Source organism: Saccopteryx bilineata, chromosome 2, assembly GCF_036850765.1.
Source record: "Saccopteryx bilineata isolate mSacBil1 chromosome 2, mSacBil1_pri_phased_curated, whole genome shotgun sequence".
In the NCBI taxonomy this organism is placed as follows: Eukaryota; Metazoa; Chordata; class Mammalia; order Chiroptera; family Emballonuridae; genus Saccopteryx; species Saccopteryx bilineata.
Genome location: NC_089491.1, coordinates 295,225,922 through 295,251,718, shown reverse-complemented (window position 1 = coordinate 295,251,718; position 25,797 = coordinate 295,225,922). Strand labels below are relative to the sequence as shown.

General features: G+C 44.3%; 1 protein-coding gene across 7 annotated transcripts in view; it reads left to right on the top strand.

The window, feature by feature from the left end:
- Positions 1 to 6,289: 6,289 nt before the first annotated feature.
- The window catches only part of PROX1 (prospero homeobox 1), a 50,219-nt gene continuing 30,711 nt past the window's right edge, over positions 6,290 to 25,797 (top strand). For 2 of the 7 annotated variants that reach the window (XM_066261378.1, XM_066261374.1), the window contains exons 1-5: positions 6,336 to 6,846; positions 6,980 to 7,085; positions 14,908 to 16,701; positions 23,589 to 23,694; positions 25,280 to 25,417. In XM_066261378.1, coding sequence (XP_066117475.1) covers positions 14,975 to 16,701; positions 23,589 to 23,694; positions 25,280 to 25,417 — 1,971 coding nt within the window. In that variant the 5' untranslated portion in view covers positions 6,336 to 6,846; positions 6,980 to 7,085; positions 14,908 to 14,974. The other 5 variants (XM_066261375.1, XM_066261380.1, XM_066261381.1 and 2 more) reach the window with 5 other exon arrangements.

Here is a 25,797-nt window from a genome sequence, read left to right as displayed (position 1 = left end):
CCTGATGGACATTTCTAACTCCAAGAGCACAGGGCCTAGTTTTCAAACATGCGCCAGTTCTAACTTATTTTTTGTGGCCTAAAAAGTGGAAAGGTAAACAGCACCCAGAGCAGCAACTATGCATGAGCTAAAATGTCCAAACGCATACATTCAGAATGACAATTCAGTTAGCTTCACCAAAATATCAGTGGCGGAGTGGTCCGTATAGACGTACGGGTCAGCTGTGTGTAGAGCACACATTTGTAGACAAAACAGGTTCCTTGTATCGAGATGAAGAACTCTGCTCATGTAAAACTCAACAATTAGGTGAGCTGGATATTATACCCACTTAACAGATGTAAAGAACTGAAGCTCAGATAGATTAACTACACACCCAAGGTCACAGAATCAGGAACTTGCTGAGCAGTAATTGGAAAAACCACTATGACCCCCCGATTGTCAGTCCTTCGGCTGATTGCCTAGCTGGGGTGGGCCCAGAAATCTTTATTATTTTAAAGCTCCCTCGGTGATCCTTCAGGATTAGCCAGGTCTTGGGAACCTTGCCTCACATCAAACCATCCCGCCATCCCTGTCACCAGTCTGCCTCTGAGCAGCCTTTTCCACGTTGGAGAAAACATTTAAAACATATTTAAATAGCAATTTCGAAAAACTATGCAGCATATGGATTTTCCTTTTGATCTCAAAATGATGACAAACAGACACTTAAATACTTCATAAAAGAAATATTACCAGAAAAATTATAGAAATCTGGCTTTCAACTTTGTCTTGTTCTAATTTAAACAAAATGCAACTTTTCAGAGTCACTCTCCTTCTCCCATGCCCTCCCTCCCCCCCTCCCGCCCAAATAAATCCAAACTGGAAACTTCCTTCTCTTTTCCCTCTGTGCCAGGTCTACGCCTGTTTATTTATAACCCGCTGGTCATCCTGAATAAAAGCCTCGAAATATGGGCCGTAGGGATAACTTAAGTCCTACGCCTAGAGTCCCTGAAAATCTAGAGAACACCTCCTGCGAATTCGTACTCTTGACTTGAAAGACCAGAGAAAGGAAAGCTGGGAATAACGGCCAAATATTCTTAGACTAATTGACAAAAGAAAAGGGGTGGGCAGGGAAGAGACGTCCATCCCTTAGAAGGTCCCCGCCCCTCTTTAGGTCCCCGGAGAGCCCCCGGTCTCAGGTTGAAAGCGTCAACCCGCTGTGGGCGCCACCGCCTCTCAGCAACAGGCGGGCCGCCGGGGAGGGGAGGCCGCGCGCGGGCCCCGCCGCATCCACTGTCCCCCAGCTCTGCACGGTGCCGGGAGCAGGTGGCTGCCCCCCGCGCCGGGCGTGCGCCGAGCCCAGGCCGGCCGAGCAGGGCTGCTGCGCCGGCGGTGACCCAGGAGGAGGCAGGGAACGCGGGGCGCGGAACGGGGAACCGGGACCCCAGGGCCGCACCGGCAGAGGGGCGTGCCCACCGCCCCGAGCGCAGCGCCACCTTCGCAGCACCGCGCGCTCCTCTCTCCGCGTCCAGAGGCCGCGACACCTAGCGCGGGGCGGCGGCGTGGAAGGGAGGGCTGGGAGGGAGGAAGAGACGGGGAGGAAGCCGCAAGCAAGGCAGCCCCGCTCTGCCGAGGGCCAGGAGAGAAGACTCCCAGCCTTCCCTCCTACCCCGAAACTTTTCCAGTGCACGCGGGCGTGTTCCTCACGGGTTTCGGCGGCTCCGAGTCGCCATCGGGGAGGAGGCTCGGCCAACAAACACGTCCCCCAGCACACAGGCGGAGGTACACAGGCACACCGGGAGGGACTGGGCCTCTCGGGAGGAGGCTGAGGGTATGGTGGCAGCAGACGGCCTCCCAACCGAAAGGGACTCCTCGCGCGCGAGAACCAGTGCTTAAAAACCTGCAAAGCTTGGAAATGTAGCGGTGCCCCAGGCTGTGCGTAACTTTGCCCACTGCGCCCCCGCGTGCAAAGGCGTCCCCGCGCACTCACGCCCTCACCCACCCCACTGTCGGCTGCGGCCCGAGCCTGCCTTTGTATTTCTGTGACCGAGAAAGATGTGCCAATTTGAGCCAAAGAGGGAGGGGTGTAAATTGCGTAAATTCCACTACCTGGCACCCCCAGTTACCGAGGGAGAAGGTCCCGTTCTCCCCGAAAGCGTTCCCTCCTCTTCCCTCGGCCCTTCGGTCTCCAGCTTCATCACTACCGTGGACTGAAGAAAGAGCACAACTATCTCGATGTGCATTTTGTTGTTTTTCTGAGATCAGAACCTTTCCAAATCCTAGCCCTCAAAGAGCCAAGTGGGGTTGGAGAAAGGCAAGTTATTTCGGGGGGCAACAGCACCCCTCGCAAGGCGCGCGCGCGGCCTGGCGGGCGCCTAGCCGGGATCCGCGCAGCCGGGCGGAGTGGCTGGATTATGTAAGTAACAGCCCTCCATGTGCTCACCACCATCTGTTAATATCTTGATATTGGAAAGTTCGGTGCCTGAGGCAAAGCCAGTGTTGGCGGCACGGAGCTCCCAGCCTTCTCTTTTCTACTGCAGAACAGGGAACATACCTCCCTTTGATTGTTTTTGCCCACTTCCATAAAATCAAGTAGTAGTTTGCCCCTTCAGTCTCTGACAACCAACCCCTTCATTCCCGGGGGCAGTGTTTGTGGGGGGAAGAGTGATCTGCTTCGAGGTCACTTCATAGGAATGAATCCTTTTGGTGAACTGATATTTTTCTGACAATTGTAGGTTCTTTTAGGCTCCTTGTGGGTAGAGGCTGTATTATTATTTTTTTAAATTACTTTTCCTGCCAGCACCTGACCCCAAATTCTTGTAAGGGTTATATTTCAACTTCTATGGAGTGATTCGCCTCTGTTTACTTTGAAAGATGTTGGTTAAACAAACAGCACTCGGGAGGCTTCTAAGCAGTGGGGTTCCCAGGAGAGAAACGCGGCAGCTGCTATTGCTACTGATCTTGTGGCATTTCACTAGACACCCCCCCCCCCATTCAGGCATTCAGAACAAATTCAGGTTGGGCTCGGCGTCACACTGGGCACAGGGGCAGAGGAGGGAGGGAGGGTGGGAAAGGGAGGGAGGAGGGAGAGAGAGAGAGAGAGAGAGAGAGAGAGAATATGGAGGTCAGTCAGTCTGCCTCTAGACAGCCTGAAGCAGGCCGGCCTGCACCCTGGCATTGGTTTTCCTTTCTTTCTCTTCCCCTCTTCAGGGTGGCGGCGGCGGCGTACAGCCAATGGCCGGTGGTGTTCTGTGTGTGTTCGGGCAGGATCTCCAGCATCCTTCTCCTGAAATCCACGCCCACGTTCATCTCTCAACTGGATCTGGTTGAAATCCCCAGAATTGGTCGTTCAGGATTTGATGACAATTGTTTGCAAGGTTTTAGATTACTTATACTCAGTCTTCCCTCCAATCCCCACCTAAAGGCTTTTAGATAGAACAGGACGGGGGGGAGGGGGGGGGGAAATACGCCAAGGAAATACCAAGGCGAAGTGTGTTTAACCCAGAACCAGATGCACAAGTGATTACTGCAAGTTTGACTAAGAACACACAGATCATTCTTCAGATAAATAAGCAACCGCAGCCTGCCTGCACGGATGGGGTTTGTTGAAGACCGTTCAGAATCTGGGTTAACTTTTAAGTTATTGGGGTTGTATTGGTAGTGCGGCGGAGGAAGGGATCGACCCCTAGGTTTGGCCGCTGGTTTCGGAGATGGAGTTGATATCTAGGCGACTTGTCGTCTCCGGGCTAACTGATGGTTTCTTTCCTATCAGAAAAACAAACCGGGAGTCGACCGAAATAGAGGGCTCCGGCCTCACGCCTTGCTCCAAGGCGGCGCAAAACCCGGGAGAGCGCCGCAGCCCTGGCAGGAAAGGTTGGCCAAGAGCCTGGCTTGTAGTCTCCCTGACAGTAGGGGACAGGACAGGGCCCCTTGCACGCAGCTCACGGAGCTGGGCTGCGGACCGAGCTCGCTCGCCCAGCGTCTCGCGCGCTCCTATTTCAACCATCAGTTCCTGCGTCCTAAAGCGGGCTGAGAACTGCCGCCGCGGAGCGTGGCGAGCCGCGAGCTTCAGCCGCCGAGACTGTGGGTGAAGGTGCTTCCTTGTTTGCTAAGCAGGTTACCTCGACTTCGACTCGGGGAGTGATAAAGGACGTGCTGGGGCTCGGAGGGAACATTGCCCGTCGTCAGTTCCCGAGAGTTGTGTGTGCAAAACGTGCATCCGAGCGCTAGGTGCAATTGACAAACTTGTGGGCTACATACAATTCAAGCCATTCCTTCCAGGGTCTGAATCTTTCTCTCTCTGTTTTCTTTTTCCCTTCGTCTCCTCCTCCTCCTTCTCTGCCCTCCTCCCTTTTAAATACCAAACTGAGCAGATGGCTTTAAGGTGTGGAGGGCATATATCCTTTGCTCTTACCAGTTTATGTTTTGGCTGGCTCTAACATATATACACACTGGGATACTTCAAGAAAATAATAGGTCAAAAAAGAAGAAAGGCAATATCCTTAATCCAAATTTCCCTGCTTAACAGACCCGCTTACCTCGAAAGGACTCAACCAATAGAAACATTATTTCATACTGTGTCTAATGAGCACGTTGATAGATTACTTCTGTTCCCAGCCTAAATTGTCACATCTTAGATTAGAACATTTGATACGATGGCCGATCACTAGAAGTGTGAGTGGTGTGTTTGTGCGAGTCAGTGTTGTTTCAGGAATGGGGTGCAGGGAGTATCTGAGGGCTACGAAAGGGAAGAAATGAAGGCTGAAGACGCTCAAGCAGGTCTCTTTTCTTATCCTGGATACCTAACCTGGCCCGCCTGATGTTTCTTCTTTTCAATGTTTGAATCCTGTGCCAAAAGTTTCCTACAGGATATGGACTTGGATCTATTGCTATTATATAAAAAGAAGACATCCATACACTTTGATGAATTTGAGGTTGAAATGGTAAATGTCCTAGGAATTGTGTGTGTGTGTGTGTGTGTGTGTGCGCGCGCGCGCGCGTTTGTGTTTGCAGAAGTTGGTGGCAGTGTTCGGCCCGCGTACTTGTAACACACCTCATAAACACCCTGTTGTCACGATGCAACATGATTCAACCTTTGATCTGATTAAATTTGAGGGACACATGGAAAATACTTGTTCCCATCCTACCTGAGAAAATGGGTGTCTAATCGACTAGGTATGTGTTTCTGCTTTGCAGCCCTTGCAAATCTTAGCTTTTATAGGTCCTTTAAGTCCTAAACCCAGTTGCTTTATTAAAAGCCATTTACTGTGTAGGGAGAAGAGACGTCCTAGCTGCGGGGCTGGAGGCTCCCTCCTTAGCATTTGTAACTTGCAAACCGCAAAGAGCTCTTTAATAGCCCCATTATCTAAAGAAATCTTGCTGGTTATTTTTCATCCAAGATATGTCAGACCAAACTGAATTTTCTATATAGCTTTATGTTGAAGCTCGAAATTTAAGCATTTGAAATTTCTTACCTAATAAATTTTAAAGTTTGTCACCCAGGCGTTGTAACTGTGTAAATCATGTTTGAAACTTAGCTCTTTGGTTATTCTGGGGTGAGTGAGTGAGGGGTAACTGCTAGGTAATGTTTGGTAACATTTTCTTTAAGGCTGCTGTATCTACCGGCCAAATAACGTTGATAGAGGTAACTAAGGGCTAAGATTCTCCTTCCTAATAATTTTGACTGGAGGTTGGCTGGGATTCAGCCAGTGCTGGTCTCCTAATACCAGATGCAGCGGAGTCGGTGTGGGAAACCTCTGGCATCTATATATTATTTAATCCCAAAACTACCTGTATTTTAGTGTTCACCTCCCCCTTAGAAGCCTGCAAGAGTAACATGTATTCTTGATACCACCTATGATCCTTTTAAAAGTGGCATTCCACTCCCTCCTCCGATACCACCCTACCCCTAAAAAATACACTTTTTCTCCAATATACTTTTCCGTGTCTTCCTTCGAGGAGCACCGAAGTCCGAGGAGCACTCACTCGCTCGGCCACTGGGGGATCTGGGAAATGAAAGGGGGTGGGGTGGGGGGGGAGAAGACCTGCGTCCTGGCAGAGCGAGTGTGAGCCGAGCGCCTCTCGCGCCGTCGCCCGCTTTGCATAGTGCCCGCAGATGGCTCGCTCCGGCCCCGGCGCGGCGATCCAGCGGCCCCGAAGCAGTGGCAGGGTGGGGGTGGGGTGGGGGCCGGAGAAGGAGGCGGGGGAGGAGGAGCGCGGGGCCCCTCTCCACTCCTCTTTTCCCAGCCCCTCACCCCCCACCCCTTTTATATATTTTTTTTCCTCCTAAGTTCTCTTGCCTCGCTATCCCCCCTTGAATCCGAAGGCGCCTCGCGATTGGGTGTTGGGACCGGGTACGTCAGTTAGACTGTGACGTGCAGTCTTCCTGTTTCCTTCAGCTGTGTCTTAAAGTAAATCTTGTTGTGGAGCGCAGCCCTCAGCTGAGGGAGCGCTCTGAAATAATACACCATTGCAGCCGGGAAAGCGGAGCGGCGCAAAAGAGCTCCGCCGGGTCCGCCTGCTGCCGCTCCGCGCCGCGCCGCTCCGCGCCTCTCCTCCGCGCCTCTCTTCATCTCCTCTGCTCTGCCCTGCTCTTCTCCTCTCTTTTTTCTCTCCTTCCCTCTTCTCTCCTCTCCCCTCTCCACCCTCTTCTCTCTCTCTCTCTCTCTCTCTCTCTCTCTCTCTCTCTCTCTCTCCACTCTCCCACTCTCCCCGATCGCTGGCTCGCTGTCGCACAGACTCACCGTCCCTGGTCCAATTATCATATTCATCACCCGCAAGATATCGCCGAGTGCGAGCGCGCGCGTTATCCTCTCTGTCGGCAGGGGGAAAAAAAAAAAACAGGCTCGGTCCCCCCGCTCTCTGCACCGCGTAAGTATCTTCTGTCCCCTCGCCAGTCCCCTCCCCTTTTCCAGAATCACTTGTACTGGCTTGTTCTTCAATGGGGGGAAGAAAAGAGACTCCCAGGACTTACACTAGTGTAAACATTTTTTTTTTTCCCCAGGACAAAATGGTGTTCTTTAAATGAATCATAATAAAATAGCCTCTCAACAGTTTCTGAGCAGGAGCCTCAGTGGAACTCAGCGCTCCCCTCCTCCCAGTTCCTAAGAGTAAGTGATCCGCTCGGCTTTTATTTCTTTCTCTTTCCTGCTGGTGGCTGGGGGGTGGTGTTGGCGGCGGGGGAAGGCTGGTATTGCTGGACTTGTCGCTGATCTTGTCACCTTTTGTGTACTGTGTCTGGGCTGCGCGGGGGCGTTTGCTTCCTTTCCTTTTTCTCCGGCCCTCTCTTCTCAGGAGAGAGGACCGCGCGGGGGACGGGGTCGCTTTTTGTTCGTCTGGGTCCCCGCTTTCCGCCGAGCCTCATCCTTCCCATCTCCCCCGGTGAAAAGTCCTGGGCTCGTCCCCACGTCCCTTTTCTTTGTCTAGTTTATTATAGCTGCCTTTCTTCCAGGCTATTCCAATTTGCTTGTCATTTGCATACCTTTCACTTCTCCTTTTTAACCCCAGCGGAGGGCCCGAGCGGAGGGAGGAGCAGAGAGGGAAGAGGGGGGCGCTCTGTTACTTTCCTCTCTGAACGCTGTCGAAGCCGAAATGTTGAAAGCGGGGTTGGAGCGGTGGAAAGATGGTCCTGGGAAACGAGCGCGGCTCCCCTCTCCTGAGCTCCAGGGAACCCGGGGTAGGTCCAGCAGAGTGGGGTATGGAGTCTCCGCGAGCCGGCGGGGGTCGTGGGGCGGAGGGATTGGTTCTCCGGCGTCGCCGGAGGAAGGTAAGATCGTGGTCCCGGTGGGGGGGTGTTCTTGAGCAGCGAGCGGACTTGTGAGGCCGAGACTCTCGCGGTCATCGCCGGCAGGCTTTGGGGTTGGACTGCTAAGATCTTGTCTTGACTGGGTGGTACCTCTACAGTTTTGCCCCAGGGTGGAGGAGTGGGGGGGGGGGGGAGGAGAAGTGAGCGTAATTGTTACTGGGAAGAATAGTGAGGAGGACGGGAAGAGCTGCTATCCTTCTGAACAGACAAGGAAGGGGGTCCAAGGTGGGGTGGCGTGGGGGCGGCGGCATTCAAGGGGAGACATCACCCAAAGTCCAGTTTAGCAAGTTGTTGGTTACTCTGTTGTGCCAGCCAGTTACTCCTCCTGTTAAAACTGAACGCAGCTGGAGAGTGTGGATTTGGGATGGGGGGAGCAGGGAGAGAAAGGGGGAGTAGCTTTCCAGAGACTGGACGTCTCCAGCCACCTCACAAGTCTTTGGAAGTTGGGTCCTCCAGGCCGGCAGAGAAAAGAACCAGGAGGAGGGGCTGGGCGGTAGTCTTCAATAGCCCAAGGAGGCAGGTCAGAGTGTGAAACTACTGCTGTTCTTGGCAACCCAGAACCCTGCTCCGCCTAGGGGGAAGCTGGGAACTCACCTGCTAGTTTTAATTTTTCCAAGAAGGTCTGTGTCGTCTCCTTGAGCTTATAAAAACAGAGCAAGTACAGGATGGCCTTCTCTCAAAGTCAAGGCTAGAAGTTTCTTCTCTTGTGTGCTCTCTCTCTCTCTCCCCTCCCATCTATACCCTCCCTTACAAAAAAAAAAATCATTTCCTTTCCTGTACTAGGTAGACAGAAGTCTATTAGCAGAATGCGCATGAGCAGGGCCTGACAGGTGTGTTGTGTCAAGAAAGACAGGTGCAAATTTCCTCTGTGTCTGTGTGTGTCTGTACAGTTCCAGACCACAATGCATGCCCCAGGGTTGTAGAGATTTATGAATTTATGGCTGCCCTGGTTAATAGGATTGTCCAGGCTAATGGGAATGGGCTGTTGTTATGTTTTGAACTCTGCCACGTGAGTTGTTTGGTTGGGGGTAGGGGACAAGTTGGTGTGTGTTTGTTTTTCTTAAGGATGTTGGCAGGCTGCTGCTGAGACTGTGTCTCAGCCTCCTGTCTGCCAGGCGGCTGAAAGTACCCCCACTTCAGGCAGCAGGTGGAGAGAGATTGACTTTCTCTTTGCTTCCGTCCAGTTTCTGTCTATCTCCCAGGTCTGTGAAGGGAAGGGGGGTGAGAGCTGTCGTGTGTGTGTGTGTGTGTGTGTGTGTGTGTGTGTGTGTGTGTTTTGGACAGCCGTAGGTGGTGTGGGTAACTGCCAAGAATACCAAAGTCAGTTTGAAAGTGTTACTGTTGTTAAAGCTTATCTTTCTAGCGTGCTTTCTCTCTGCCCAGAAAGAATAGGTATGTGCATAAACCCTTTCAAGTCATATGTTAAATATTCTCATAAAGTAGAATGAGCCTGTCATTGTACCAGACATGTGCCAGATGTCCTAGTTATTACTTTGATGAGGAAGGAAAATCTCAAGTACGTGAGAGGTAACTGCTTTTCTATTTGATGCAAGATGCGGGCAGTCAGTTTTATGAAGACTTTCTTGTAAGAAGTTCGGAGTATTTTCAAAATGAAATGGGCTGTGTGTGGTAAGGAAGCAAAAGGAAAGTATTTGAGTTAAACTGTCATGTAACATAACATGGCTATGTTTATATAATGGTAAAATACATGAAAGTAGGGGCTGTGGCTTAATGTGTGAGGGAAGATGTTTAGAATTCAATATAAGCACTGTATCTGGATTCTTAACCCTTGATCTTTAATTATTTATTTATTTATTTATTTTTACATAGGCTATTTCTTGAGTTGCACAGAATTAGGTTGGATGGTGAATTGTTTTTGTTGGTTGGTTTTGTTGCTTGGGTGATGATCATTGTTTCATGAAAATGAGATAATATGTGTCATTTATTTTTAGACTTAAATATCAAAGTTTCCCTCCAATACTTTCCTTGGATGCTTTTGAAGTTCTTTCTTAATTAAAATGTCATTTATGGATATGTGTTTTTTTAAATAAGGGTTATCTGTGCTTGGCACTTATTGATATTTTTATGTGTCCATTATACCGAATTCTATTTAGTTTAATCACGACCTTGTGGGGGGAAAAATCATGCATACATAACATGCATCTTTGTTCCCACTTTATTCATATCCTAGTATTGGGCCTCTACAAGTGGCACTTGCAATCCTAAAACATAAGCTAGCTGCCAGGCTTGATGTTTATTTGTTTAAAGTGAAAATAGGCCATTTTTCTCTGAATTTCTTTTATCATTCCAGAAATCATCTTGCATTTGCAACTGCTACTACGAGAAATTTTTTAGGTGCAGGATTAACAAAAGAAATGATAAAATATTACTGATTTCATAATATGAATGTGGATTGTGTGTGATATGTTATTATAAGATTCTGATTAAGTACCTGTATAAATTGGAAAGGACATATAAATAAGGAATTTCTCAAACCTTATTGCCTAGTGTATTCTAAAGCTTCAGAAAACATTTAGAGTATTTCAAATTTCAACAAACAGAAAAAAAAATATATTTTTCCTTGAGATTATTTCTCACTGATTTATTAATGTGGTGATTATTACTCTTTAAATAAGTAGAAATGTCTATTTTCAGCCTTTCTTAAAAATGTTTTGTGTTCATTTCACTGGTGAAAAATGTATGGAATTTTTGATAGGATAGAGGAATTTTAAATTAAATGATTATGATTTGAGAACACTCTATTAGGATAGGTAATTTTTTAAAATCTGATATGATTTTGACAATACAATCTTAATCCATTGAAATATGAATTTACATCAAGTCCTTCAAAATAAACATCAAAGGTTTTCTTAATCTGACAGTAGGCATAAAAAGTTACAAATTAGCAAAAATGAACTCTTGAATATAGTGAGGGGGACATCTTAATGATTTGGGGTTGGGCGGTGGGGGTGAAGTTACTTCAATAAAATCATCAGATTTTTCCCTTTGAATTACTGATTTCCAGACTGATTTATTAATGATACCCCATTTGAAATTTCATAACCAGGTTGATCCAAGTAGATGAGAGCCCCCCTCGAAGGCTGTTTTCTAAAAGAAGTCAAGTGTAAGCTTGAGCAATTTCTTCAAAATAATTTGATCAACAAAGACAGATAATCTAAATAATCCAAACCGAAAACCATGCCAATCTAACTTTCCCCCTGTCTCATAATAGATTTGTCTGAACTATCTGGATAATTACTGTAATGAAACACTTCTTTGTCCAGAATCTGGACTCCAGATAGATGCATAAAAGTTGCACTACCCTCCCCCAAAATAAGTTCTTTATTAAAGTAAGAGCATTTACTTCACGCTGAGTGTTCCCTCAAAATTCGTCACTGGAAAATTTTTTCTACTAACATTAAGTCATCAGTTTCCTTAGGATTATATTAAAGGGAATATCAGATCATTCCAATTTCAATGAAGAATCTTTTGGGAGTAGTTAGAAATTGACTTGATTATACCTGGATGTTTATTCTCATGTTTTTCTGGGATGAATCTGCTATGTTAAGATATCTATTGCATAGAAATTATTAAGGCATTTATGCAGTTATATGCCAACAAAAATAGTTAATAGTAAGAAATAGTCTCTGTAGATTTTTATTTTAATTAAAGAAGAGTTTATAGGGGTAGAATATGTATATATGATCAATAATACATTTGGGTTCAAATTCAGCATCAGTATTTTTCTGCATATTTGCTGATATTTGTGTTCATCTCTGCTGAGCAAGAGGTTTCCTATTGCCTGGCTAAACTCAAAATTAATGTTAAAATTAAAATACGGGAAGATAATGATTCTGGGGGGAAATAGAGGCAACAGGAAAAGAGGAAGACCAAACATGAGATGGATTAACTCCATGAAAGAAGCCATAGGCATGAGTCTTCCGTTGCTGAGCAGAGTTGTTGAGGACAGAATATTGCAAGCATCACTCATTCATAGGGTCACCAGGTGTCGGAGTTGACTCAACCACACATAACACACACAAGAATCAATAATAATTGTAGCTGTGACATTCTGGCTTAGTACATATGTTGAGAAATAGAGGACTTCTGGAAATCTTAGTGGACAGGACAGTATTAGTGGTAAAGTCCTTCTGTAGCATTCTCTAAATTCTAAATAGGGAAATCATGGAAAAGTGTTTTCAAGTGATTGAATATATAATCATTTAACAGTCTGTTTTCTTATGTGTTAAATGTATTAACATATATATCTTGTTTATGAAACATTATGCTAGTAAAATAATGTGTCAACCATTTATGATTATTTAATCTTGCCTGTAGCCTCCATGCGTTATAAGGCCAATATGAACTAGTACCTTTATTTTTTATGTTTAGGTCTAAGCTATATGGAGGGATATATCTCTTCTTGCCTATTAATACAATGCCTAGTCTTGCTGGATTATATAATTTTTTCCCATTTGTTTCATCCTATTTATTATGTCTCAGCTGGACATCTTACAACAAGACCTAAAAGTAATTAAATTCTCTTAGCCCACAACAGAAACAGATCATTGTTTAATCTAAAAACGCTAACTGGTTGAAAGAGAATTGTAAAAACCAGAGTAATTTGGTGAATCTGGAGGCAGTTACAGGATATTTTGTTCTTGAAAGACCCAACGAGCATGTTTAACACTATTCTCCATGGAAGATGAGAGCATCATTTCTCTCCACCCTTGGAAGAGCATAGCCCTCCTCTTGGCTCAGGCATGAGGCAGGGATGCAGCTGTTGATACCTAGGCTAGAGGAGAGGAAGTGCAGTTGACGCAGAGGTAAATGGCAGCTGGGAAGGAAGGATGCCTGGGGATGACCTTGTGCTCATCTTTTACACAGCATGTCACTTCTGAGCCTCTGGTGCAGAAGTGCTCTTCCCATAGCAAGGATGGGTAGGAGGAAAACCCAGTGTGGGTGTGAAGGTGAACAGGGGGACAGAAAAACATTGCAGAAAGTTTGTCCAGTGTCTCCACTGGAGACCCCTGTGCTTTTGAGGTGATATTACAGAGAAAAGGATTTGTACACACAAAGTAAATAGGCAAACATTTTAAATAATGGCAACGAACTCTATTTTTGGAATGCTGATATGCATGCAGAAAAAGACCTCTCCTTCAATATGCACATCTTCCTGAGCTTTGAAATAATTCAAAGCTTTTTTTCTTGTTTGTCTCAGTCTTTCCTTTTTATTTCTCTCACCTGACAGCTATACCTGGTTGATCAGATTTAATATGTGAGTGAAAGACTTGTCATTGCATTTCTGTATTCCTGAAACCATTTAATTTAATATGTGAGGGGTCGCAATTATTCCAAATTTGATTCTCAACCCTATATTGAAGTTATTGAAGACTGTTTCCATTCTAAATTCAGGAAATTTCATTCTGAGGCATAGAAAAAGTATTTTATTCTCAAGCATACAAAAATATATAAAGAGGCAGCATACTGCTTTCATGATACTCTAAAACAGGCTCTTTTAAAATGTTTTATTTTTTTCTATAGAAGCCAAGAGCAAGGACTGCATGATGAAATCTTTCTCACTTAAAAAAAAAATAGAGAAAAAAACACTGCTATCTAAGCAGTGAGCATTTTCTTGATTTTCACAGGTTATTTCATGCTGAAATTATGCCTATTTGCATGGATAGTCATTCTTTAAAACTAGCCACAGATGCAGTCCTAGGGAGCACGTAGATGTTTTTACAGGTGAACCGAAAGAGATGGGAGCTGTTCCAAACACTCTGCACGCTGCCTTTGGCAATAGACCCTGTTATTGTGAAGATGTGCTCTGTTAAGCAAACGTGAAGTTTAATATTGGATAAACCTTGAGTGAAAAAAAAAAATTCTCCTTTTCTTCACAAAATGTTCAATGTAAGCAAAAAAACGATGTGACATCTTATATTTATGCCAAATTTGGGGTCAGCATCACCAGCTAATAATAAGTCACAAAATATGTCAAGTGCCTTTTAATAAAATGCAAGGAAGGATGTTGTCTTTTTATACTGTGATCTCAAGAAACAATGGAGGTTCATAGGCAAGGAAGGTGTTTCCCTTTCTCATATATATTTGAGTGGTATTATTTTCTTCGTTATACGTCTTTTTTGTTTTCTTTTTCTTTAAATCTAGTATATAAAATAAGATTCATAAGTGGTATGTGTTAAGGTATTTCTTCAAGCATGGGAGGTATTGTTCTGGCAGATTTTAACAGAAGAAAACTAGTCCTGAAGATGTATTTATCCCTGCCTAACTCAATTTATTGATTTCTAAAGCATAATGTTCTTTTGCAGTGAGTTCAACTTTATAATAATGTAAGTCATCAAAAGGACACCAGTCAGATTTTTAAATATTCTAATATTTACATTAAAAAAAACCCAGATACCATCTTCCAAAGTGATTTTACTAATAAAAATGCATATCTCTGCTCCATAAGCAGACTTGCAATATGAGTATTTTTGTGTTTATTTCTATGTTAAATTGATCATTTATGTTGCAAAAGATGCTGATGGGGGTATTCTCCTTTCCATTTCACATATGACAAAAATATTTTTAAAATCCTTAATAAATTATGTGTTTTAAATATTTGCATTTTTTAGAGTTCTTTCCCTTTCATGGCCTTTAAAACCACAACACTTTTAAGGCAGAGGTGGAATCTCACCTCCAGATTTCACACAGCCTCAAAATTGAACCTTATTTCTTAAGTATAACCCACTTTCATCTTCTTTTGTAATGTGAATCTCAATGCCCAAAATTTAATCAATTGGTTGTCAGAGGCTCTGTACTTATAATCTACTATTTCTTCTGAAGATAAACAGTATCATTTTAGGCATTTGTGAAAGAGAATCATATTACTGGTGCTTAAGCAGTTTTTGCTTTTTTTTTTTTTTTTAATCTTAATCCATCTTAAACCAGTGGAGCAGAAATATTTAAAAATGTTTCATTTCAAGCAGAGTGCATAATAAATTGCAATAATTGTAATGTGCCATAAATCCCAGAGCCTATGCATTTTGCATTTGATTCAGGATTGAGGTCAGGAAATTTGGAGAAATTTAAAGAAAATGATTCATCAGTCCTTTTGTTCTGTTGGCCAGGGTCCCGGGATTCTTGAGCTGTGCCCAGCTGACGAGCTTTTGAAGATGGCACAATAACTGTCCAGTGATGCCTGACCATGACAGCACAGCCCTCTTAAGCCGGCAAACCAAGAGGAGAAGAGTTGACATTGGAGTGAAAAGGACGGTAGGGACAGCATCTGCATTTTTTGCTAAGGCAAGAGCGACGTTTTTTAGTGCCATGAATCCCCAAGGTTCCGAGCAGGATGTTGAGTATTCCGTGGTGCAGCATGCAGATGGGGAAAAGTCAAATGTACTCCGCAAGCTGCTGAAGAGGGCGAACTCGTATGAAGATGCCATGATGCCTTTTCCAGGAGCAACCATAATTTCCCAGCTGTTGAAAAATAACATGAACAAAAATGGTGGCACGGAGCCCAGTTTCCAAGCCAGCGGTCTCTCCAGTACGGGCTCCGAAGTACATCAGGAGGATATATGCAGCAACTCTTCAAGAGACAGCCCCCCAGAGTGTCTTTCCCCTTTTGGCAGGCCTACTATGAGCCAGTTTGATATGGATCGCTTATGTGATGAGCACCTGAGAGCGAAGCGCGCCCGGGTTGAGAATATAATTCGGGGGATGAGCCATTCCCCCAGTGTGGCATTAAGGGGCAATGAAAACGAGAGAGAGATGGCCCCGCAGTCTGTGAGCCCTCGAGAAAGTTACAGAGAAAACAAACGCAAGCAAAAGCTGCCCCAGCAGCAGCAGCAGAGTTTCCAGCAGCTGGTTTCAGCCCGAAAAGAACAGAAGCGAGAGGAGCGCCGACAGCTGAAACAGCAGCTGGAGGACATGCAGAAACAGCTGCGCCAGCTGCAGGAAAAGTTCTACCAAATCTATGACAGCACTGATTCTGAAAATGATGAAGATGGTAACCTGTCTGAAGACAGCATGCGCTCGGAGCTTCTCGAAGCCAGGGCCCAGGACTCCGTAGGGAGGTCAGATAACGAGATGTGCGAGCTAGACCCAGGACAGTTCATTGACCGAGCCCGAGCCCTGATCAGGGAGCAGGAGATGGCTGAAAACAAGCCGAAACGAGAAGGCAACAACAAAGAGAGAGACCACGGGCCAAACTCCTTACAACCAGAAGGCAAACATTTGGCCGAGACCTTGAAACAAGAACTGAACTCTGCCATGTCGCAAGTTGTGGACACTGTGGTCAAAGTCTTTTCGGCCAAACCCTCCCGCCAGCTTCCTCAGGTCTTCCCCCCGCTCCAGATCCCCCAGGCCAGATTTGCAGTCAATGGGGAAAACCACAATTTCCACACCGCCAACCAGCGCCTGCAGTGCTTTGGCGACGTCATCATTCCGAACCCCCTGGACACATTTGGCAACGTGCCCATGCCCAGCTCCACAGACCAGACAGAAGCACTGCCCCTGGTTGTCCGCAAAAACTCATCTGACCAGTCTGCCTCCGGCCCCCCTGCCGGCGGCCACCACCAGCCCCTGCACCAGTCGCCTCTCTCTGCCACCGCAGGCTTCACCACATCCACCTTCCGCCACCCCTTCCCCCTTCCCTTGATGGCCTACCCATTTCAGAGTCCATTAGGTGCTCCCTCGGGCTCCTTCTCGGGAAAAGACAGGGCGTCTCCCGAATCCTTAGACTTAACTAGGGAGACTACGAGTCTGAGGACCAAGATGTCATCCCACCACCTGAGCCACCACCCTTGTTCACCAGCACACCCACCCAGCACAGCGGAAGGGCTCTCCTTGTCGCTCATCAAGTCTGAGTGCGGTGACCTTCAAGACATGTCCGAAATCTCACCTTATTCGGGAAGTGCAATATCCTTTTATTTTCCCCTCAAGGAAAACCGGACAAAACAGGCTTCCCAAAGGGTCAGGTTTACGCCCTACGTAGAACAGTGTAGATTAGCATCTTCTTAAGAATGCAGCCTTCACTATTACTCAAAGTAACCAGCTTTTATCCACAGGCCTGTGGCACTTCTTACGACACAAAACCTTCTCACTCAACCAACATCCTTGCAACCTTCACGGGCTGTGAATTGCCCCAAAGAGCTGGTATGAGATATATGCTGTCCAGCAGTGGCTTTTTCTGCTGTATTATCTTTTTCTTTTTTTTAAGTAGAATCAGAAATGGGGAAAGAATATCTTATTGTGATACAGAATTCTATCAGATATTTTTTCAGAGAAGTTAAGTTTTGTAATGGAGTGAGGAGTCAGTTTCCGATCCCTATGATGCTGTGAGAAGAAGTCTCCCTTTAGGCCATGTTCAGGGCTCCTGGGCCATTTAAAGAAGACCTGATTCGTCTACGGCCATACCATCCTGAATGCGCCCTATCTCGTCTGATCTCAGAAGCTAAGCAGGGTCGGGCCTGGTTAGTACTTGGATGGGAGAAGGCCTGATTGAGCCTGATGAAGACCACTGTGCTGGTGGAAGGAAGATGGATGTGGGTGGGGAGTTGCAGTCTCTCTTTAATCTTGAAGTGAGATGCAGTTTTTTTTAAAGGAAATACACAGGTACTGATTTATTCAGACGGCATCAGCCTCTCTTCTCTCTCTCTCTTTCTCTCTCTCTCTCTCTCTCTCTCTCACCCAAGGTCTGCTCTTCGGAGCTGGTGCAGCTGCCTTCCATGCGTGATTAACCTCTGTTCAGCCATACACAGAAATCTTTTGTCCTAACATACACAAAGCAAATTATTTTGGAAAGCAAGAGAGCACAATTAAATATAAAACTCAGCTGTATTTGACTTAAAAATGGCTCTTTTTATGACTCTTTTATATTTTGAACCTGACTTTGATATAGAGATGCCAGTTAGACCTGTCCTGAACTACAGCTATTTTTAACTGACGATTATTTTTTTTTCTCTGTAAATTGGTCCTTGCAGTAAATTCTAAAACGTCTTGTGTTCATGAGTTTTCTGAGGTAGTAGACTAATAGCATTTGGGGGCAAGTAAGAGGCATGTTTCTTTCATCATAAATTGCCAGATGGATATAAAATTTAGTAATTAAGTTGGCTATTGCTAAATTGAGGATTTTAAGCAATCGTCTGGATGACTAGAAACTGACATTTTAGTATCTGAACCCACTCCAGAGGCTGCCACCTAAGTGCAAAGTCCCTGCTCTGGTGATAGTATGCTTTCTTAGGTAGGGAAGGTCGTCCTTCCACCCACATCTTAGGACACCGGAGATTTCTGATAAGGTTAATGGGAGCCACTAGGATGGGACACACCTGGACAAGTAAACACAGTCTCTTGCCATGGTGAGGAAGAAGAAAATCATGTCCTGAGAGAAAGATGTAGAACAACTAGCTATATAAATGGAAACTGAGTCTTGGTTTGGTTGCAGATTTAACTTCTACCTTTCAAAGGCCTAAAATTTAAGCCACTGGTCATGAATCAAAGATGTGCCGAACACCATGCCTTCCTCGTATGAGCAGGCAATAAACATTGGTCAGAATGATTGGAATATAGCTGTTGGAGATGAGAAAGGCTCAGTGGCTTGAATGTGTTTTTTTACTCTTTGCAGGAAGGGCATCTTCTGAGGTTCATACCAGCTACTGTCCAAAGCTAGACCCCCTATCTCCTCAGCAATCCTTTATTCTGAAGCCAATAGTAGTGATGGTGGGTTCCATCCCTTTCTCTCTCTCCCCCTAACACACACACACACACACACACACACACACACACACACACACGAAAGGGACTTGCCTGTTTTGGTGAATATTTGAGGCCAGATTTCAAAGTCTTTTAAGTCCATACTAAACTCTTTAACTCAAGATGCCAATTTATGGGGTTTTTTTTATTAGACTTTTCATTGTAAGCAGATAATTGACTCTTTTTTTTTTCAAGTACATTGGGTTTTCTAGGAAAAAAATCTTTTCGATTGTTTTAAGTGTTGACCAGGCTTATTGTCTCACCCTCTCTAAATCCCCTGAGGAATTTTAAGGATTTGAATGGAAAGAAGTTCTTTTTATTTCTACTTGTATCAAAGGCTTTGAAGAGAATGTAGTTGCCTCTTCTCCAGATGAATAATTTCTTCTTCTCTCTTCTACCAATATAAGCTTCTGTTGAACAGCGATGGTTTTAGAAACACCTGTGTTGTAGGAAATGTCAGTTGCTTATACTTGGAGGTATTTATTTCCTGTTGCTAAATAATTTGGGCCTCTGGTTGCAATTAATGATTACATTTTCCACCTTCTAGCCTTGGAGCCTCTGTTTCTTTCTCTGTCTCCTCTACCACATCACACCTTAAACCAGTCATCTCGTTGATATATTACTTCTTAGGAAAAAGGTAGGCATGCAACTTTTTCTATAATCTACATAATTCTAAAACTAGTGAGGAATTGAATGTTTGTTGAGAAACTGGACCCATTTTTCCCCTCCACCATCCTTGTGTAGCCACGAGTTCTTCCCTTGATTTAGCTGAAGGTGTTGAGGCACAATTCTCGAGCATTTAGTTTAAAGAAAGCCCTGGGAATCACGGTGAGTGGTGTTTTACTCCAGTTTTAGGTATATAAACCCATATTTGAACCTTTTCTACTCCTAGAAAAGATCAGTAGAAATGGGATGACTCGGTACCATTACAATTACTGTTACGTTTTTATTTTTAGTTCATGGCTTTCCAAGTTGGAATGAATAATTTAACCCTTAAGGAACATTTCTTCCCTACTCCAAAGGGCATCCTCTGCTTCTCCAAACAAAGTAGCCCAGACAAGAACTACTGAGCTCACCAGCTTATCAGATAAATCTGTTTAAGTTCAGCACAAGCATATATGGTGTACATAACAGAACACACTACTTTGTTGTCCCTCTAAAATAGAAAGGAAATAGTGAATGGGTGCATATTAAACTGAATGGCAGTGCACCTGTTCTCACATCTTGGATATAAAAAAAATGTGTTCAGTATCCTTGCAAATGAATCTATTTAATCAAATATTAAGTTTTATTCAAATTCCAAAAGAAACAGCCAGCCAATTGTCTTTCTTCATGATGTTCCTTGTCTTTCATCTTCTTTGCATCTCAAGGAAAACAGCCCTGTGGAGGCCTCAAGCATTTGCATGCACCCCATTAAAGCAGAGAGTAGGATTATAAACCGCTAAAACCTGCAGGTGAAGAAATTGAGCCTGACTCTGAGGCAGCCAGCTTTCCTTACTCAACTCATAGGGAGAATGTTAACAATACTTGAAGACGTTTAGAAAGGAACATTTTTGGTAATTTGAAACTAAAACCCAACTGGAAAGCGTGGCTTAGAAATGAATTTCTAAAATGTGAAATAATCCAGAAAAGTTGATTTACATTTTTAGAGGCTTTGTGGGGGCCCATAGTTGTATTAGCTATAGGAGAAACATATATATTAAAGACTAAGGATTCTAGGTTCCTACCATTAAAGTAAACTTTAAAAAAAATCCATTCCCGGTTATATAAAATTTCTTAGTCGAGCAACAACTTTTACTTGCTCTATCACTTTCAGGCATGGGGACAGTTGAGATCTTTTCTCCCCGTTGAAGGTTTCCCTGGGGGGCAAGCCTCGTAGCATCATTGCAAATCAGAGCAGAATTCTTAGGGTTGCAAAGTGGTTTAGAAAATGTAAGTAAGCATTCCCAATCCGACCGGTTGGAAATGCAGCTTGTGAAATCTCTTAGCCACAATTCAGAGTTCAGTTGGAAAAAAAGAGAATTGTCTTCCTCCTGCCTTCACAATCCATTATTCTCCCATTTGCCTTTTCACTGCCTCTGCTGCTCCTCCCGCTGCTGCTGCGTGTAGGTAAGGTTATATTGTGCTTGGTAAACAGACAACACTCAGTCTCAGGTTGTTTGAACACCGCTTTAGGTTCAGCTGTAGCACTCTCCTTCTCTGATCTTTTATATTCCCCGAGCAGATGTCTTTCATTAATTTATGGATTTATCATCTTTTCTTTTTTTCCCTTTTTTCTTTCTTTCTTTTTTTTTTTTTTTTTTTTTAAACCTGGCAGCTGTCTCAAGTTTCAGCAGTTATTGTCTATTTTGCATTACACATAGAATTGAATGTCATCTGTCTTCACAAAGCTATGGCTAAGAGAATTGAGGCAAAGCCACATGAGCTGCCTGGACAGATCTTGTTTGCGTTCCATCCCCCCTCACCCCGCCCCCCTTTACCTCCTTAATATTTATTTGTGCTCATTTTCTTTCCTGGCCTTGAATGGAGCTTAGCTCGTGTTCAGTACAGCTGTATGTTTGCTGAATCTATTCCATCATGAGTCATTGTGCGTGTGTAAGTATCCTGGAAACAGCTAGTGCTTTCTTGGAAGAACAGTTGCTTTTCAGCACAAGCACTTAAAAGGGAAATTAACCAATTGGTCAGTTCAGATTTATTTTGAGGAGGCAAAAAAGAAAAAAAAAAGAAAAAAAGAATTAGCTAACTGTTGGCTTTTCAATGTTTCATTAGCCATTTTTAATAGTTTATTAGAAACATATATTTTTATGGGAATTTTATCTCAATTACACGGTGAGCGAGAGATAAAGATTTATCCTGTGTTCCATTTCAACCGATCGATTCCAAGTATTACCAACAGGAAACGTTTCAAAGCAAAAACAGACTTGAGAAATCAAATCAGAGTAATTGTTTCTTGTGAAGTAAAAAACCTCGACCTCTCTGTCCAAACAAGATAGATAGTTTGCTTTGTCTTTTAAATAAAAAGTACTGAACCATCTTAGCAAAATTTACACGTATGGAAAAGCTTCGGGAAGTTTCGGTGGCTCTTTAACTGTCTCGAGAACCACAGCCCAACGGTTTGTTTTGCACGAGACCAAATTTTAAAAGATTGGAGATTCCCCCACCCCACCCCATGCACAGTTAAACGTTTGAGGTGGTTGTAATGTACTCATCTGAAAAAGAAAGAAAAAATGATTAGAGCCGAGATCTGACAATGTTTGTTGAAGTTTGGGCCTGCCTAAAACTCTTATCGTGAGGCAATAGGAGACAGCTTGCAACTATTATTTCACTTATCCATTTGGACAGATGGTCCTGAAGGGTGCTCTGCTCCCTTAGTCTTCTCTATCTGTCTAATGGAGGTTACTGGAGGGCCTTTCAGCCCTCTCCTTGGCACAAAAAGTATGTCAGTCATAAATTACCGTCTTTGTAATCATTAAGGATCTCAAACAAAAACACAAGTTCGCTTAAGCTGCTTTGGCTTACAGATATGAAATCAAAATTTCTTGCTTCAGTGTTTATTTTCAGTGGAGGGGGGGGAGAGTGCTCTATTTAACTCTTCTGTTTACAAACCAAGGTGATCTTTCACAAATCTGCATGATATTAAAGGGAATGCTAATCACCTTCTCAGCCCTAACACGTGGTTCAACACCCTGTTATGAGTAGTCCAGAGCTTATGGATAGGGATTTGACGATTCTTCTGCAGTAACTTTGGACTGCCCTCTGTTCTTAAAGATTGGCCGCACTGTACTTGATGGAGGGCATTTGGAAACCTTTCCCCTTCTGAAATGTCTGTGTTTATTTGACCTTCTTTTTTATAAGGTGTGAAATTTTTGTCGGGTAGTAAAGTACGCACATACACGCACGCATACACATACACACACACATACACACGTGCACATTTTCTTTTTTTTTTTCCCCAGACTCTCTTTTAAGAGAAAAATCCTTAGAGAAGCTTCTAGGAAGGACCCTTAATTGACCTTGTGGGGGACCACATTGATTTTCTCCACGTGCACCTTCATTTCTGATAAATTATAAAGCCATTAATTTGCTGAGGAAATGGCAGGGCCAGGCTGCGGCACAGATGTGACCAGAGCCATCCCAGCTCCGAGTCTGCTGAGGAGTGCCAAGAGTCTGGGAGGGAATCAGGAAGCCGGGATTGTTATGGTTAGCCTCCCGTTCTCTCGGGAACTGTTTTAGTTGCTGCTGTTTACAGATCTAAAAGGTAATGATGTTTCCAGATAAATAGGCCTTCTTATTTGGGGTAAGTGGCCATTTATTGATCTGCTAACCCACAGTTATTGATTTGTTAGCCCCAACCACAGCGCGACTCTCCAAGGAGTTAACTAGAAATCCGGGAGAGGCCAGTTGTATTTGGTTTTGGATCGTTGCTTTGACAAAAGCGACAGCCCCTCCCGTTCTCTCTGTGCCAAAACTACCCCCCCCAAAAAAAAATTTAGCTATTATTTAAAAGAAAACAATTAAAAGAATATAACAATAAGAGAGGAAGAAAGTGAGTCAAGATGCTCCATCACATTAGCACTAAAAGGTAAGATGCGAAGCTTGCCTAACGGTGTTTGAAAGAATGCATTTTGTGTTTTCACATACATTAGTATCATAATTTCATGTAAACTGCAGAGTGTGAAGAGAAGAATAAACAGAACTGTAATTGTGAAGAAGAAAAAACTCTCATGATAAGAGTTGTGTAGCACGTGTTGGGTGCATTTGTCTCCTTAGCAACAAGTGAACGTATAAATAGCGTAAGGACCTCAGACAGGGGCCCTGTTTTGCCAGCCTCATCACAAAGTAGCCCAGATTCTGCAACTGAACTGTGCGTCTTCGCCATGACATTTGGCAATTGCTGACAGGCAGTGGGCATTTCGAGCAAGTAGCAGCAAGTCAGGAATGGGTTCCAGGGCCCGTGCTGGTTACCTTCCAGCATTCCCATGGCTGCTTGGTGGTGGGGAGGTGGTTGGTGTTCGTGTTTAAAGACATGTTTTCCTTAACCAATTGCATCCTACATGCAGGAAGGATTGTCACCCAATCACTTGAAAAAAGCAAAGCTCATGTTCTTTTATACCCGTTATCCCAGCTCCAATATGCTGAAGACCTACTTCTCCGATGTAAAGGTAGGGACATTTTGTGTTCCTAATTTTCCCTCCCAGTTTCTGTGCATGTCATTGTGATTTGAGCTCTTGGGAGTGAACGGAGATGAGTTGCGGAATCAGCTCGTTGATACACCTGTGTTGCAGTCATTTAGCGCACCTGTCCGTCTGTCTAAAGCTGAGCCGGGCAAAGCCCCGGCTCCCCGCTGCATATTAAGACCACCGGACTGGTATTAATAAGTCACGTGGTTTCCATGGTAGTTGGGGAAACTTAGCCTCTGTCTTTATATGTATTAGTAACTTCTTGGAAGAAAATTTAGCTGGTACTGAATAGATGTGCTTCAGGGGGTGTTTTTGTCCCTCCCTTCAGCCACAGTAAACTGTTTCTGTTTTTATTTCTGTTAGTTTCCCCATATTTGTGCTTCTGAAAGCAAACTCTAGTACCTCTTTACCCCCCTGCTGGAAAGGAGCGTACATTGAAATTCTCTATGCAGTAGCTGCTTAAAAACAAAAGTGATGATTGTCTCTTATTTACAACTTAATTTGTTGTTGATGTAGAGTACACTGAGCATAAGGAGAATGAATAAAGTGACAGATTCAGGACACATTATTCAAATGAGGATATGAAAGCTGTCGGCCCTACAGCTGCAGCCTCCCTCATTCTACAGAACATGGGGACCTCCTGGTTCTGTGTGTGTGTATGTCTGTGTGTGTGTGTGTGTATGTGTGTGTGGGGGCTTTAAGTAATTGTTTGTATCAACTTGATGTTGTGTTAATCATTTGTAACTTTTTAAAACATAGATTGGGTTTTGATGATGATAATGACACGCATGGTATCATTATCCAAGGATCTTGCTAAACATTACATTAGCTGAGATTAGTTTATTAGGGTTGGGTGCTTTCTCCCCCAGCCTCCCCTCCCCATTCCCATATGTACAAGCTCTTATTTCTGCCATCAAGAGGATTCACGAGCAGCCAAAACGTGCTCATTCCTCCGCACTCGCCTCCATTCACAGTGTTTTGTGCCCGACGCTCACGCTGGTTCATCGGCCCCCTTTTGCAGGCCAACTCATTTTCAGTTTCCTTCACTGATGTTTTATTTGGCCTTATAAGAAAAGTTCTGTTTTCCCTCCTGTTTGCTTTGAATTGTGTATCAACTTCAGCCTTTTATCTTTCTCCTTCCCTGGCTAAGCTTCTTAAGTGGAAGGCATGTTTTCTCCTCATTCAGTGCCAACAAACTGGGCTGGATGGGAAGGCAGAGGAAAGCACCGGGTATGTGGCTGGTTAGGATCTGGTCAGCACAAACATGGCTGAGTAACAAACACCGTAGACTTCGTGGGGGACCATCTAAAACAGACAGATTGACAAAAATAAAGCGAGTTTGTCAACTGGTTGAGGACCAGACAGCTTCTAGAGCCTACTGGAACTCAGTAAAGTTTTTCCAAAGAACCCTCCCAACATTTTAGTTCCAGGAAGAGAGGGACAAAGTATCGCTGTGCACACATGCGAGTGTGTGTGTGTGCATGTCCACGTGACCTCCTCCACTCCTCTTATTGCAATGATTTGCAGTGCTGTGATATAATGATGATACCTTATATTATTTATATAGCACCTTTCATCCAGAAGGAGGCCAAAGAGCTTTACAAACTGCATACATAGGGATCACTCACCTACCATTGAAATGCAGCCACCTGGAGGGTGGAAAGCAGCGGCCATCCTGAGCCAGCAACACTACCCAACAGGAGATGTAAATATTAGAGACGTTCATGTTTTTGTATGTGTGTGCGTGTGGCAGGGGAAGGGCAAGGGTGGGGGCGATTGTCGATCTTAGCTGTTGTAGTGCCGTGCAATGTAAATGCACAAGAAGCTGTTCCCATCCCTCTAGAACACATCCAGCTTTTCAAAAGCAATCGCTTACTCTGTATAAATAACAATTGAATATTGAGTCAATATTTTATTTTTAAAAGCACTAATATCCGGATCATGGATTCCTATCCATACTCTACCCAGATTGGGAGAAAAGGCTGTTAAAATTTACGTGAGCCTTCCACTCTAATGGAAGGAAACAGGGCATATTGTGGAAAGCAGAAAATCACTGAAGGTCATTTCTATATATTTTTTTTGGAA